Raw genomic sequence first — 17,294 nt, forward strand, 5'->3', positions numbered from 1 at the left:
GCTCTTGACTCGGACTCGACTCGGACTCGAACCCCATATGACTTGGACTTGACTTGGACTCGCTTTAGGTGGACTCGACTACAACACTACTAGTACCGTAGCATCCAAGAGATGGAGAGAGCCATCTCTTTTTTACAATCTATGGATGGATGATAGTCAATAGGTTGACCTAGCCATGGTGACAATGCAGGCCTTTAAGGCTACAATGTCATTTAGATAGCATGTTATTATAGAGGTTCCAAAATGGGCTTTATATAGCATTAGCATTTTTGACAGTGCTCCTATATAAAACTATCTATCTATCTAGATTGATTTGCGTATACACGCGAACACACACACACGCACGCACGCACGCACTCACGCACACACACACACACACACACACACACACACACACACACACACACACACACACACACGCACACACACACACACACACACACACACAGGCGACTGAGGTTGCAGTGACTTACACGTCCACTCAGTGGCGCCAGAGGTCAACCTATTGACTAACATCCTACCTTAGACTGTTAAAAAAAAGAGATGGACTAAGCAGGGGGTGGGTCAATACATGCTATTGGTTGGGAGCTTGTCAATCAAGCTATAGCCACGCCCCTCTTACGGGCGCGTGTCGCTATTTCGACGTGTCATTTGTTCGACGGTCCGCAATTTCGACGCGCCGATAGTTCGACTTAGGGATCGCGAGATTTCGGCGCCGCTGTTTCGACGGCACCCTTTTTCGAAAAAAAGGACGCCAACAGTTCGACACGACAACTGTCAGACACGACAACAGTTCGACAAGACGGCACGGTATTTCGACAAGGCAGCACGGTATTTCGACAATAAAAAAACAAGTCTCTCTCACACACGCACAGACAGACTCACAATGCCAACTAACCCAGCCTTACCTCCCCGACTTTTTTGTTCTCTTTCTCGTCTCTCGTCTCCCTCCCTCTCTCTCTCTTGTCTCGATCTCGTCTCTCCCCCCTCTCTCTCTCTCTCTCTCTCTCACTCACACACACACACACACACACACACACCACGGCGGACTGGTTACTGTCTTTCTCACAATGGCCCAAATGTAAACTTTTGTTCTGCTGTCATAAGCCCGTGTTTGCCAATAAAGCTCCTTTGAAGCCTATGTTGCGTTGGATTTTTGGCGAAGTGACCTGTATTCGTGACATGCATGAACTGTAGGCAGGGGTGTTGTGGCAACTTGTGGGGGGAGTGGGTCTCCATTTAGAAGCCCTGTGCACGGATTTATTAGCTGGAGCGGTCGCATGCATGCGCTCGCGCACGTGAGTGATCGCCGATTAAATTTAGGCCTATAATAACCTCTTTAATATGCTCCAGACTGACCCGACAGAACTTATCACACCTACTAGATCAGTAGTGTTTTTGCGAGGTGCTAAAAAAGCAAAGGGTGTTCGCGCATCTTCTGTCTGTCTGTCTGTCTGTCTGTCTGTCTGTCTGTCTGTCTGTCTGTCTGTCTGTCTCTCTCTCCCCTCCTCACTTTCTCTCTCTCCTCCATGCTCTCCTCTCCCTCTCTCTGTGTGCATGCTTAAAGAACAGATCTGCAAGTTAACATCCTGTAGGCTACTATCCGACGGTGTTGATAGCCTGTTATTTTTGCCTTGTACTGCCTTGTTTAAAAAAAAATCCATGCTCTGCAGCTTTCTATTGGACACAGACATGTTCATATGTGCATAGGCCTACAGGAGGAGAGTATATTTTACGTTTATATGCACCCATATTACTGTCATGTCTTTATAATATGTTGCTTTTAACAAGTAAGATAAGTGATTGGCGGAGCCTGTTGCGCACTGACTGTGGTCATTCATTAGGCTACTCTTAAACAGGGCCGTGCAGTCCATACAGGCAAACCCCACACAGGCTGGGGGCCTCATGAGATTTTGATTTATTTTAACCAATATGGGCAGGGCATGGGCCCCAGTTGAGCTGTTGAACAGAGAACAGTTGAAGTGAGGGTTAACATGAAACAATTGCTTTGGACATATTAGCTCATTAGAATATGAAAAGAGATTGGCTCTCAAAGGTGCAGGCCAGATAACAATGGCCCTAATTTACCCAAGCAGTTCCTTCATGTGTGTTCTGTGATGTCACATACATCTTTAAGAGGCCCCAATAAACCCTGTGAAAATGTTATCTCATCCTGGCCTGGAGGGCCCACTTCAAACTGTCCAGGGCCCCCACAAATATCAATTTGGGGGCCCTCAAAACTTTTTTTAAATGTAAATATTTACACAGACTTTAGAAGAAATGTATCCATTCCGGATGCAGGGAATGGACTTAACATATATATGAGGGTTACCAAATTGAGTTACATATATTGATATATTCAATCTCATTTGGGGCCCCCCTGACAGTTTGAAGTGGGCCCATGATGATGTCAACATAATGAACGGTAAGCGACTTAACATAAATGTTATGTTTAACTTAATACTTTAAACAGGTTTACTGGGGCTTCTTAAAGATGGCATGCTAGTTTGTTTTACTGGCAATAATTGAAGTATGAATTGAAATATAATTAACAGGCTGCCTGTGGACACACATCCATTTACATGTATTTAGTGTGAGACAAAGGTTGAGAACCACTGCAAAACATGCACTTAAAGTTGTTCTTGTTCTTATTATCATTAAGGTATAGTTATTTGTAGGTAATAACTCTGATATTCCAATTATGTAATCTTGTAACTCTAAAAAAAAATATGTGAGAGTGAAGCACAATTGCTTTGGATATATTAGCTCATTAGAATTTGAAAAGAGCTTGGCTCGCAAAGGTGAGACCAGATAACAATGGCCCTGATTACACAAGCAGTTCCTTCATGAATGTTCTGTGATGTCATGTACACTAATTTACAGGGGCGTGCACAGACATTTTGAGGAGGGGGTGCTCAAGTGAATAAAAAAGGGCACCTTGTGCGGCGCGTGGAACCGTCAACTGCCTAGTAGTTAGGGATGGACAGTGTTGCATTGGTGATTCAATGTTTGGGGGGACGCGATTTGAATGATGTCACGTGGACGATGCTTACACCTACATTAACATGTTCAGACAATGGTTTATTGATATACACACATGCCCTGCTGTGACATATCTATGTCTATTGATATGCATGAATCAATTAATTGAATAATCGATAAATCATTTATGAGATCAAAGTCGATTATCAAAAAACATATTATATGTTCTGGGCATCCAGAGACAAAACAAACTGATGAATGAAATGAAATATGAATTTTAACTTTTGGAAGAAAAAAAAAAGACTATATGGCATTACTTCTGCAAGTGGTAAATACACACAGCTATGCTGAGACTTTCTTCACAACATGATGAAATGGAAATGAAATGAATGCAAGCAAGCAAGCAAGCAGCATGTATCTAAGAAAGACTCACCATTTGCAGAAATAATGCCATATAGTCCCTTCGAGTTGAAAGGGACATGAGTCCTTTTTTTTCCTTCTCTAAGTTAAAATTCATAATTAATTTAATTCAGCAGTTTGTTTTGTCTCTCCAGCAGAGTTTCTAGTGTCTCTCTCTACTCGGAAGAGAGGCTATACATGAACTCTGCAGCCGCACTGAGGCGCTCCAACACAACCACCCTGACAAGCTAAATGTTGCCTCAATCAGTGGTTCTCAAACTTTGTCATGTCAAGGACCTCCAAAATGATATGTATTTGGCCACAGACACCAATCTCAAAATATTTTGTTCCAGGGACCCCCAGAAGCAAAGATTTTAGTTTATTCTGGTCTTGCCTCAAGCTAGATGCAGAATAGATAAATGCTGCTTTGATCACAGATAGCCTACATATGTGGCAAGAGTATTTATTTTTGGGGTATAATTAGGGGTAATAATTTCCACATACTGAACACTGTACAAAACAACAAAACAAACAAACACTGAACAAAAAAATTACATTATAAAACGGGCACATTGATCCAGGCAGGCAAAAAGGCTTGTGTCTATGTGTGCACGTCCCTGCTGCTCAAAATATTTTGTTCCAGGGACCCCCAGAAGCAAAGTTTTTAGTTAATTTGGGTCTTGCCTTAAAGCTAGATGCAGAATAGATACATGCTGCTTTAGCAGATAGCCTACACGTGTAGTAAGATTCCAGAGCATTTTGGGGCATAAATATATATATTAGAAGATTTTAATCCAGAATTGATTGTCACCATGGTCCACATACTGAGCACTGTACAAAACAAACAAACACTGTACAAAAAACTAACTTTATGAAAAGGGCACATTGATCCAGGCAGGCAAAAAGGCAGGTTTTCTAGCACCCCCTAGTGTCTATGTGTGCACGTCCCTGCTAATTTAAAGGATGCAGGGAATGGATCCATTTCTTCTAAAGTCTGTGTAAATATTTATATTTAAAAGGTTTTGAGGCCCCCTAAATTGATATACATATGTGTATGAATTCCCTTTAGTTTTGGGGGCCCTGGACAGTTAGGCTACTTTAAAGTGGCGCCCCCCAGGATGAGATCAATTTTTTACAGGGTTTACTGGGGCTTCTTAAAGATGGCACGCAGTGTTTGTTTTACTGGCAATGATTAACATGGACTTAAAATATACATGCAATTTTGATGGTTACCAAATTGGGCCAGGGGCCTCAAACCGGGGTTTGCCTTGCCTGGGTCCCCCTAGGCCCTAAGCACGGCCCTGCTTTTCCCGTCCGTCCGTAAAGATTACTTTACCCCACGTCCTCAGGTAATGTTAATCCAGAGAGAGAGAGAGAGAGAGAGAGAGAGAGAGAGAGAGAGAGAGAGAGGAGAGAGAGAGAGAGAGAGAGAGAGAGAGAAGAGAGAGAGAGAGAGAGAGAGAGAGAGAGAGAGAGAGAGAGAGAGAGAGAGAGAGAGAGAGGGGGAGAGGGACGAGGACGAGAAAGAGAACAAAAAAGTCGGGGAGGTAGGCTGGGTTAGTTGGCATTGTGAGTCTGTCTGTGCGTGTGTGAGAGAGACTTGTTTTTTTCATTGTCGAAATACCGTGCTGCCTTGTCGAAAGAGCGTGCCGCCCAGTCGAAAGACCGGCGTCAGTTTTTTCGAAAAAAACGTGCCGTCGAAACAGCGGCGCCGAAATCTCGCGATCCCTAAGTCGAACTATCGGCGCGTCGAAGTTGCGGGCCGTCGAACATTTGGGACGTCGAAAAAGCGAGATTTCCCCCCTCTTACGGCATACACTATTTTATCTAAAAAAAAAAAAATACATGTGAACAATATTTTAACAAAACGCATATCATGCTAGCGAATGGAAGCATAGTAGCAAGGTATTTATGAAAATGTTTATTAAAGTAATAAAATCAAGTGTAAAGTTCGGCATTCCCTTGAATGGAGCATAACCCTTTTGGTACCAGCAGGGGAGAAAACAGCAAAACTAGCGGCCGTTCATATGAACCTTCTCTTGAAGTCTCTTCCTGCATGTATCGCCTCAACTTGCAAGCCGGATGCTATGCCCTTGCATCCAACTGGTGTGTATCCTGTTGACCTTTCCACTGTCCATTCTGTGTGTTCTGTTCGTATTCTAATTGGAATAGCACGGCCCCCTCACGCATTGACGCATTAGGAAGGCAATATGAGTCACCAGAGCTGAGGACGGGTCTTTTAGATGAACCTTTTATTAGTGTGGTTGCCTGTGCAGGGCAAGCGGAGCGGCTTTGCACAAGAGCGCTTCTTTTCGTTCGATCTGCGACACAACATTTATTTTGACCACGCATGCGCACTTGTGCACCACTTGTGGGTCGACCATCATCATCATCATCATCATCATCAGCATCTCTCACTTCACACTGGTGTGATTATTTCTTTCATTAAACAGACATTTTAGAGAAAGAGTTTTTATTAAAGAGAGGCACCAACGACCAACCAAACCATGACACTGAAACATCTCCCATCTGCTTGTTCTAACCAGTGGTGGACAAAATATTCAACCTCACTACTTTGAGTCTAGACAAGGACCCTCAAAGTACAACAGGAAAGGGCCCTGGATGGAGTCTATATACACAAGAATACTACGAATGGCACTATAAGTGTCACATGGACGGACCAAATCAAACATACATTTGGTCCTCTAGTCTTCAGGGACCCACCACAGGTCACAGACAGAGCCAGAGAGAGAAGGCTGCGGCTGGTTGGGCACTGCATCAGGCACCTGTAACTGGTGGCAAGGTGGTGACACTATGGGAGCCAACCCAGGGCAAACTGACACTATGGGAGCCAACCCAGGACAAACTGACACTATGGGAGCCAACCCAGGGCAAACTGACGGTATGGGAGCCAACCCAAGGGCAAACTGACACTATGGGAGCCAAAGACAAATATTATACTTTTGAGGACTCCCGGGACCCAAACTTACAACAATAAATAAACCACATAAGTCCTATTAAAAAAAAATAGCCTGTATCTTCATGTCGGTGGCTTCCATTGAGAAGGAATGGTGACCTTGCGGAATTGTAGCTGCCAGTGTGAACATAAAAAAAAAAAAAACACACACACCTACTGAAGCAACCTCCTCCTGTCGTCCATCTTGTTTGGCACAAGGTCATTTTCAGCTAGGTCAGGATTAAACATAAAGTTTAGATTTCTTGTATTGAATATAAAACTTTTCAGTGGCTCAGGGGTAGAGAAACCGTCATTAGACCACAGAGGGTTCCCGAAGGATTCTCAGTTCGATCCTGGGCTCCGCCAGAGTTAATGTCGAAGAGTCCTTGAGCAAGACTCTGAACCCCTAGTTGCTCCCGGTGAGCAGGTTGGTGCCTTGCATGGTTTCCTCTGTCATCAGTGTATGAATGTGTGTGAATGGGTGAATGTAATGCACTCTCTGGATAAAGTTACTATTTAAGTGCACCATTTACCATTTACCACACAGGATGTTGAGAGAACCGAAACAAGCACTCCTCAAAACAAACAGGTCTGGGAATTAGGATTTAGAAGACATTTGTAGAATCGGGTGCTCTGGTCTTAACCCATTTAGGCCTAGAATTAGTGAATGCTTTAGCTATTGAAAAATAGCAGATATACAAGCTTGTAGATCTACTAATTTTGAAAAAGTCATGAAAATGTGTGCAAATCTTTGAATATATGTATTTTTAAAGCGAACGTTTGTAACTAAAATTTTGCTACTGGGGGGTCCCTGGAACTAGATATTTTGAGATGGGGGTCCGTGGCCAAATAAATATAAGTTTGGGGGTCCTTAACATGAAAAGGTTTGAGAACCACTGACATAGTAGTCTCTCAAGAACAGACCAACTGAGCTCCAGTTAAGTGAAAAGGATCTTTTCTTTGACGATGGCTGGCTAGATTGCTGACATAGAAACAAAGGGTTTTTCAAAAAACCTCAGAAGGATTCAAAAGACACTTATAGAATCGGGTCAAAATTCAAATTTCCACGATTTTTCAAAAATAGCAGATCTACAAGCTGCTGTGAGCTTGTATATCTGCTATTTTTCAATAGTTAAAGCATAAAATAATGATACACAATAATGTGTACCCATTCTGAATGGTCTTAATGGGTCGCTCGCTGGTCATCAGACCAGAGGCTGCTGTCCAGAAGGCACTTCCTGCGGGGAGGGTCCCGGGTTGGGCACGTTGATGTTGGGGTCCTCGTCCACCTGGTAGCACTTGCCCAGGCTCTTGATGACGTTGAGGTTGGCGCGGGCCGTCTCCGCCAGGCTGTTCTCTAGGATCCAGCCGTCGGCCTGGGACTCGGGGTCCCCGCCCAGACGCACCACATTCTCCATGGCCGTCTGCAGGTAGCGCACGCCTGTCAGCACCAACAGCTGCATGCAGGGCAGAGGAAGATACGGTTATTGCGACGGTAGTGATTATTGTATGTTTATCATGAAACTGCAATATTCATTGGCTCATGAAAACTTTATTTTTTAACTTAAAGAGGTGGTGCCATAGTTTTGTACTTTTTCTGGTTTTCATGTGTCTAGGAGGTTGGACAGTATTTCATTAGACCCCCCTGGTGTGGTTGTTGTGAGCAATTATGTATTCCCTTTGTATTTTGTATTTCTTCCTGGAGGCTGTCACCTTGTGGGTCAAAAGTGCCGATCCAAAAACACAGATATAGAGTGACATCATACCAGTAAGACTCCCTAATCGGGAGTTAAGCGACCGTAGGTCTCGCTAGAAGAGGGCCATGTGAGAAATGAGGGGTGGGGTCTCCGCGTTGCCTTGGCGGACGAATAGGTACCGGCCCCGGCTCTCCCGGACGCTCCTAGGCCGAGTTAGGGCATTTTATGTGAGCTGCAGTGGAGGGGGTCCTCCACTGGGGGCGCCACCACTTTTGCATCCGTTCTGGAGTAGCAGGAGTGGGTGGTCCCCGGGAATTCCCCGTGAGCAGCCCCGTGGGGGTGGTCATTTGGTCATTTTTGCACATTTGTTTGTTTGTTTTTTACACCTGGGGGTCCCCCAGGGACCTGGGGGTCCCTGGAACTCCGGGGGTCCTTGGAGGTTGTAGTTTGGCAGGTAAGGAGTGTGTGTGCAAAATCTGGCATGGATCGGGGCAACGGTTGCGGAGATATGAGCAGGGCAAAAGTGTGACGTCTGACGTGTGACGGACTGACTGACGGACGCACGGACACCTGGTGGAGCTTTCTGTAGTAAGTGCGACCTACGGTCGCAATAATCATCCCCTCCCCCTTTTACCATTCACCCAACACTGGGTGTGGCTGGGTCACCACCCACATGACAACCAGGCATACTTAATGAACTGGTGGGTGTGGCCACATAACAACCTAATTAGTGGCCAAGGCCACGAAGTGGCAAAAGGCCACTCATTGATATTGGACTTCAGCACTATTATTATTCCGCCACTTTTGCTCTAGCAGCTAGACCGTGCAGTCGCTTTTTACGAAACTCGGCAGTATGGCAGAGGACTATGCCAAACGCTTAAAACGCGAAGCTCGCAACAATCGGACAAAGGGTGGCGCTGTAGGAAGCCTTTGAAAAATGCCAACTTTGAACAGGTGTAGCTCATGCCCTGTTTCAGGTACAGCAATGAAACCTGTATACACTTATGCGTCTCCTCATGCCGAACAACTTTTACGCTCTGACTTTTGACCTCTGACCTTTACTTCTCCCACAATTTTGAATTATATGAAAAACAGTCAAAATGTATCTCCTCCTGGGATTTTCGCGTAACGTGCGCGAAACTTTTTTTACATGAACTTTGGACCAATACGGTCTGAGAAGTTAGGCGGATTTTCTTTAAAGCGAAACGTTATTTTTTAATAATTCACTCAATGTTGCAGTTTTATGCAAATTATTCTTCTGCCTCTAAATCATACATGCAAAGTGACACGTTCATGGCATTTGGCAAATATGTAGAGGGTTATTCCAAATATCACTGAAAGCAATCTTACTCCAATTGGCCAAAGGGGGGCGCTATACGAAGCGTTTGAAAACTCAAACTTTAAAGGGGCATAAGTCATGCCTCGTTTCGTTTGAAGACATGCAACTTGCTTACACGCGTGCCTTGACTCAAGCGGAAGACATCTTTGTCTTTGTTAAGTAAGCTCCGCCCTTAGATTTTCCGCAATTTTGAGCAGTTTGTAAAACACTTAAACCCGCTTTTATTCCGGAACTTTCGCGTCACGTGCACGGAACTTTTTTTACATGAACTTTGGACCAATATCTAAAGATCTGTCAGATCGTTTTTTTTTTAAATTGAAACATGCTTTTTTAATAATTCAATCAACATTGCAAGTTTCATGCAAATTATTCTTCTGCCTCTAAAACATACATGCAAAGTAAAATTTTCATGATGAACTACCGTAGAGGGTAAGTCCAAATATCACTGAAACCAAAAAGAATCATATTTGAACTGGGGACCCCCCACCCTGACGTGAGTAGGGTTTTCCCATGATCTGGGCCTTAGGCTAGATGCAGAATAGAGCTGGGACGTTCGCGAACGAATCGAATCTTTTGAACGGCTCTTTGAAGTGAACGTTGGGATCCGGTTCGCGCAGTAGAGAGCCGTTCATTTGGGGGGGAGACCCCCTCCCCCCAATTCAACATCTCCTTGCTACTCCACTGAGTACTGACTGAGTACAGTGAGTGAGTGAGAGAGAGAGAACAAGTGGAGGAGCGAGTTCATTGTTGCCTGCTTGTTTTTTTTGGTGTTTTATGAATAACAAAAGTCAAGGTAGCTTAATTTACACACACATTTTATGAAAAGGGTAAATACTAAATTGTGATCTCAACTGTCAGCAGAGGAATGTGGTGCCACCTTGTGGATTCATGTTTAAACAAATTCTTCTTAAAAATATATAAATATACAAGGAGCCAAATGAGCCAGTCTTTTGAACGGCTCTCTTAGTGAGCCAGATCGATGCGATGGTACTGTCTCACTTCAAAGAGCCATAAATCCCACCTCTAATGCAGAATGGTTAGGCACAGGTGTGTGTGTGTGTGTGTGTGTGTGTGTGTGTGTGTGTGTGTGTGTGTGTGTGTGTGTGTGTGTGTGTGTGTGTGCGTGCGTGCGTGCGTGCGTGCGTGCATGTGAACTAAATCTAACTGATGGCTTAGTTTGGTTTTCAGAAAAACTACATTTCCCAGAATGCAGCAGCTAAGATGGCTGCTTGTTGCAATCAGTTTGATTTGTCAGCACCTGGCCGCAACACAGCTTCTCCGAGTCAGGCAATCCAAATGTTTTTGCTCTTAACCACCGAGCTCTGCTTCACTGTGTAGCTGGCTCTCGAAGGGACTCTTCCATCGAGCAGTAAGCAAAACTCCACTATGTTCTCCTCTGTCGCACATTTGCTCTGTATTTTGCCACATTGCTAATGGTGGTTCTATCTGTTCCCATTGTAGGCAAATTAGGAGCTGCATCTGAGTCTTGGAAGAGAAATGGCATGTGTTAATGGAAGCAACGGCATACTGTGAAACATATGTTTCGAATGTAACCCCTGTTTGTTAAGTTCTGGAAAGAATCATATTTTGAGTTAAAAGCCCCGGTTTTGGGAAGAACTTTATTTCATGTTTTGGGTTCAGACTTCACAATACTTAATGTTTAAAAACTTTATTTGAAGACGTTTACTACTTGAATTATTTGAAAACATTGTGATTTAAAAGACATGCCTGAAAATGGCTAGGTTGTTAACCTTCTGTTTTGAAGGTTTACAACCTGATGACCAACTCTTCAACAAAGACAACTAATGAAAAAGTTGGAAAATAAAGATATTGAGTTAAAACCTTGAGGAGTTCTTTGGAACTATTTTATGTCTGTTGCATATAGTCTTTTGCATACATGTTGTGTAGAGGTCAATTTGTGCTTTTACCAATAACTATGCCGATTAGTGTAAAATCGGCAGAGTCTCTGTCATTTATAGCGCCACCAGAAGGCCGAAAACGCATTCTTCAATATTACTCCTTCAGATTTTATCCGATAATCACACAAATGGGCACACAGTATCTCTACAGTGATGTAATCATGACGGATTTGTCCAATATCATATTCTATCTAATTGGCTAACATTGAATTCCAAGGTTTGCAGGATTGCTCCTTTTTGAAGAAAATGTCTCAAACGCAGCCTGCTATTTGTGTGAGATTCTGCACGCACATTCCCACTAGGCCAAGGAACAGATGCCATCCTTCTCACATTGGCCTGTTATAGCGCCACCAGCGGGTCAATTTTTGCAAAACCCATTTTTGGAACAAAATGCCTCAAATCCCGCATGCAGCGTCCGATTGCCGTGAAAGGCCAAAGAACACGTGGTACCCTTTTGACTTTGGCCTATTATAGTCACCACTAGGCCAAAAAAAAAACACCTGACCTGCTGGAGACCTGTTCGGAAGAACACTGCTTCTAGTTTTTCTTTGATTTCTTTTTTGCTTTCCCTTGATGCTTTTTTGCTTTCCTACTTTTTCTACCTTGGCCACTTTATCGCTGCTTGCAGCTATATTTTTAACTCTTTCTGTACACTTTTCATCATGGCACCCCATCTTTAAAGAGGTGATGCCATAGTTTTGTAGTTTTTCAGTTTTGTATGTGTCTATGGACTGGAGTTAACATTACTCTAGTACAGTGTTTCTCAACCACTGTGCCGTGGACCTTTGGTGTGCCCTTTGAGATGTGTTGGTGTTCCCTTTGAAAATTGAAGAACTTTTAAAACCTTTTTAATATCTCAAGAAAGAAAAGGAAAAAAACATTAGTGCATCAAAAAACTCAACAAACTATAAAATTGGTTTGATTGATTGATTGAAGACTTTATTAGAAGTTTGCATAGGAAAAGGTACAGTTTCATGACGGTACAGTTCACTGGTACAAGGTCTACTAAAAGGAGATCCATGAAAAGACTAAGCTTATTTCCACAGGAAACCATTTAAGTATCTCATATAACATTGAATGACAGACGAATAGAAACATTGGCAAAATTGTAAAATAATATAAGAAAGAGGCAAACATTTTGAAATAGCCACCGTATATCTAGGTGTGCCCTGGGATCTTTTGGCTATGAAAAGTGTGCCCTGGCAGAAAAAAGGTTGGGAAACACTGCTCTAGTAGACCCCCAGGTGGGGTTATAATGTGCAAATGTGTCTTCCCTGTGTATTTTTGGTTACTTCCTGAAAGCTGAAAGCCTCTGAGTCAAAAGGCCCAACTGAAAAACACTGAGTTAATGCCATAGTAAAAATGAACCCCTCCCCTTTTACCATACACCCAACACTGTGGGTGTGGCTAACTTCAGCTGGGTCACCACCCACCTGGCAACCAGGCATACTTAATGACCTGGTGGGTGTGGGAACGCTAGTACAGTTACATTGCTATTAGTTGAACTACACCTGCAGTACCTCAAACAGCCAGATGATGGAGACGATGAAGCCGATGGACTGCATGATTCCAGTGTAGTGGTCCAGCAGCGCCTGCCGACAGCCCCGCCTCCACAGGTTGAGCCGCTCCGATTGGTGGTGGTAGTTGTAGTGGGCGGAGTTATTGGTGACCTGCTGCTGGATGCAGGGGCGGGGCGAGTAGGTGCTGCAGCAGCTGAACGGAACGCCGTCCATCAAATACTGACCCGCCACGTTGCTATGGAGACGACTGGACAGACAGACAGACAGACAAGAGACACGTTTAATTCATAAACAGTAGGTTGGCACTACAATAGCTACTGTGCTGTGACAAACGAAACAGACCTAAATTGGAAGTCATTTAACATGGGTGCGTAGCTAACCCATTAACCCTAACCCATTAGTTTGAGGTCCCATTAGTCTGAGGCTGGTGAATGCTAACCTGCCGATGCTGGTGAATAATAACTTGCTGAGTCCGATGCTGGTGAATGCTAACCCTAACCCTAACCCTAACCTTACTCGGACTAATGGGATCTCGGACTATCGAGATTTTCCCCAAATTATTTTGTTGGGTGCCCAGATTATTACTTAGTGTGCAACATTGTTTTCTCACTCAACAGTAAACAAACCAACATAAAGTTTAAGTGTAACCTATAGAGGGTATATGCACATTTACAAAGTGACAATTGAAGGACTTTTTAATACCTATAAAAGGACAAATGAATCATTGGTCAAATATTAGAGCCAGAAATTGTGAAAATAGCTGATCTACAGTACATGCTCACAACACCTCGCAACACAAGGCGTTGTGAGCATGTAGATCTGCTATTTTCACAATAGAACCGTGTTATACAAAATGTAATTCCTCAACTCTTAGTGCTCGTCAGGGTGTGGGGGTCCCCAGTTAGAATATGATTATTTTGGGGGTCGCGGCCTGAAGAGGTTGAGAAGCAGTGCTTTACACCACTGACTGCACCCAAAGCAGACTCCATGGGGAATGAGAACTCACTCTTGGACCAGGTTGTCACTAAGGTCCAGGTATCTACTCACTCTTAGACCAGGTTGTCACTGAGGTCCAGGTATCTATACTCACTCTTGGACCAGGTTTTTACTGAGGTCCAGGATACTCACTCTTGGACCAGGTTGTCACTGAGGTCCATATCTATACTCACTCTTGGACCAGGTTGTCACTGAGGTCCAGGTATCTGCTGCTGATCCACTGGATGGACAGCCAGTCCTTGTAGCCGCTGTTCCCACAGCATTCAAACTGCATCTGCAGTATGTCCACGGTCCTCTTCAGAAAGCACCTCCCCGGAATGTCTGTGTCTATATGAGATGGGGAAAAACTACTTTAGACTCCCAATCCACACCTCCCGGGTTTGCATCCTGCTTGTGCGACTATTTTTCTGTCAGCCGCAGACAACTTATCTTTTTTGACGATAAAGTAAAGTTATTGTTCAAGTTGTAAAGGGGGCCAGAATAGTAAATAGTGTTGTGGGGACTGCTTTTGCGACCGACTGCCACTCAAAGGGACTAGTGGGTTGGGCTGCTGCATGCAAGGCGTGGTGGCATCTGGCAGAAGCCCCTTGCCGGATGAATTCACCTGAGTGCTCCCTGTACCCGTTCAGTCCTGGCGCCTTCTCTTTCCACTGAAGGTCACTTTCCATTGGTCACTCGTTCTCATATAGTGACTCTCAACATTTTGAATTTCAAGGACCCCTGCAGTTCTGATGTGCATTAGACCATGGACCCCCCATTTGTTTAATTTAGACCTGTTTCTAACTCCACTAATCAATCGTCTAGCAGAGGACCCCCTGGAACCCCTCAAGGACCCCTGGGGGTCCCCGGACCCCACATTGAGAACCACTGGTGTAGCATCAACCTTGTTTATTTATTTATTTATGGGAAACAAACAAACGTTTGCATAATTTGGAAAATAAACAACCAATCAGATACTACATCAGTATGCTGTTAGGAAAGTGCTCCATCTTCTGACAAAGCAGAGGTACTACACATACAGTATATGCCAATGGTTTCAACAAATAACTACATTTTGCATGTGTTTAATAGAATAAATAACTAGATTCTACATGTTTAATAGAAAAATAACTACATTCCACGTGTTTACTAGAATAAATAATTACATTTTACATGTCTAAGTGTGGAGCAAAACCAGCATTGCTCAATTGCATATCTTGTGTTGGTCCACTGAAGTTCAGAGTCAACACAGCCATCTATTTTATTTTTTATCCCACGATGTTGTAACCCATTTTTCACCCGGTGTCAATTATCTAATGTAATCCTGGGCGCTACACTCCCTCTGCCAACCTGGGGAGACAACGGACTGACCTCATGCTTCCTTCTATGCATGAGGAGCGCAAGTTGCTTCTTTTCACCTGACAGGAGAGAGTTTCCCCGGTTGGACGTAGCGCGTGGAAGGAACGCGTTATTCCTACCAGTTCCTTTCCCGCTATTTCCACGCTATTTCTTAATAATCAACTACAATAACCTTGGTTCTGCCAGACTCTGACCTTTGTAGTAGCGCATGGCGTTGCGGAGCCCCAGGAACAACGACTCCTCCAGCTGGCTCCGTATGCTGTAGCACATGAGCGCCCCCAGCAGGACGCAGAAGGTAAAGACGAAGGTGACGGCGATGTAAGGCAGCATGAGCATCTTCCAGCGCAGGAAGCGGGTGGAGTCGGCGCAGTCGAAGCAGATCTTCCCGCCCAGGAAGTTGATGCAGCACGCCACCACGCCCGTGGAGATGAGCATGTGAGGCACGTACAAGATGCCCTGGTCCGACATCACCTCCTGACGCTTCTGGATCTCCACCTGGAGCAGCGGTGGTGGAAGAACACATTGTGAGCTTGTAGATCTGCTATTTTCAAACGATTTTTATACATTTGAAAACTTGGAATGGGACATTCTGTATAATAGAGTACTTTAACTTTTGGTACTTTAAGTACATTTTGATGCCAATACCATTTGTACTTTTACTCAAGCACATTTTGAATTCCGGACTTTTACTAGTATTGATACTTTTACAAGTACTTCAATTATTCAAGTTTGAGTAGTTTTCCCACCACTGCTTTCCGGAGCTGATAGGGATGGGAAGATAATCGCTATTATCGTTTATCTTGATAAAAAGCACCTATGATAATCATATCGTGGAGATTTAATTTATCGCGAAGTCATCCTCCGTTATGCACTGGGATTCACCTTTTATTTTCCAAGCTGCATATCCAGTTCCACTTAAACCCTTTATAATTGGTAAAATTGACTTGTAAATAACGTACTTGATAGTCTTTTTTATATATATATATCTACCAAATCTCTTTGCCAAAAAGTAGCCAATCTACAAGCGTGTATAGATCGGCTATATTTTTTGTAATATGTTCCCGCCCCAGGATGATGGATTTTGGGGATGTTTTGATTATCACGTTAATATTGTAAATCGCGATAATCACCATAATCGTGACATTATGAAATGTTCATATCGTCCTGTCCCTATAGAGCTGACCTTGAGGAAGAGGCCCAGGCTGAAGAGCACCACCCCGGTCACCACAGAGATCCAGTTGAGCAGCCACAGCGCCTGGGCCAGCCGGTCGCGCTCTGCCCGCGTGAACGTCACCTTGCCCACCGCCATGCCTGGCTCGCCTCGCCGTCGCTTGGCGGCCGTGTTTTCCCCGCCGCCGCCTTCTCATCCAATCACAGAGCTTCAGGCAGGAAGCAGTATAGCGTAGCCCGGAGGGACAAAAAACTGTTTAGGATACAGAGGGGAGGACGGTGAAAATGAGAATCCATGGGGCGACAGAAAGTAGTTCCAATACCAGTGACCAAAATGATTAGACTGTGGTTGTACTGGTCAGCTCCCAGTACAACATTAGAAGACTGTGGTTGTCATCTCCCAGTACAACATTAGAAGACTGTGGTTGTACTGGTCATCTCCCAGTACAACATTAGAAGACTGTGGTTGTACTGGTCAGCTCCCAGTACAACATTAGAAGACTGTGGTTGTACTGGTCATCTCCTAGTACAACATTAGAAGACTGTGGTTGTACTGGTCATCTCCTAGTACAACATTAGAAGACTGTGGTTGTACTGGTCATCTCCAAGTACAACATTATTAGATTGTGGTTGTACTGGTCAGCTCCCACCATATCAGACTGTGGTTTTACTGGAAAGCTCCCAACAGGGAGCCTGTTGATATTGCGACAGGTACATTTGTTCGATGTTCCATTATAGTTCGACATTGGTGCATGATAACCTGGTGAAATGCTAACCTGCTGATGTTGGTGGATGCAAATCTGGTGAATGTTAACCTGGTTAACCCTAACCCTAAACCTGGTGAATGCTACTATGCCTAAACCTAACCCAAACCCTAACCCTAACCTTAGTAAAACTATGTCTAAACCTATAACCCTAACCCTTAGTCGAACTAATGAGACATACTGTATATAAATATCTAGATTTTACCCTCCCAAC

At 44.0% G+C, this 17,294-nt stretch overlaps 1 protein-coding gene across 1 annotated transcript; it reads right to left on the bottom strand.

Moving 5' to 3' along the window:
- Positions 1 to 7,542: 7,542 nt before the first annotated feature.
- On the bottom strand, positions 7,543 to 16,455 carry LOC308300851 (photoreceptor outer segment membrane glycoprotein 2-like; the record flags this gene model as incomplete). Its single annotated transcript, XM_080744748.1, has 5 exons — positions 7,543 to 7,794; positions 12,813 to 13,059; positions 13,982 to 14,135; positions 15,341 to 15,641; positions 16,330 to 16,455. 5 exons carry the CDS (start codon positions 16,453 to 16,455, stop codon positions 7,543 to 7,545), a joined length of 1,080 nt encoding a protein of 359 aa, XP_080600874.1.
- Between the last annotated feature and the right edge of the window lie 839 nt (positions 16,456 to 17,294).

Source organism: Nannobrachium achirus (assembly GCF_963921795.1).
Source record: "Nannobrachium achirus genome assembly, chromosome: 16".
NCBI classification, from domain to species: domain Eukaryota; kingdom Metazoa; phylum Chordata; class Actinopteri; order Myctophiformes; family Myctophidae; genus Nannobrachium; species Nannobrachium achirus.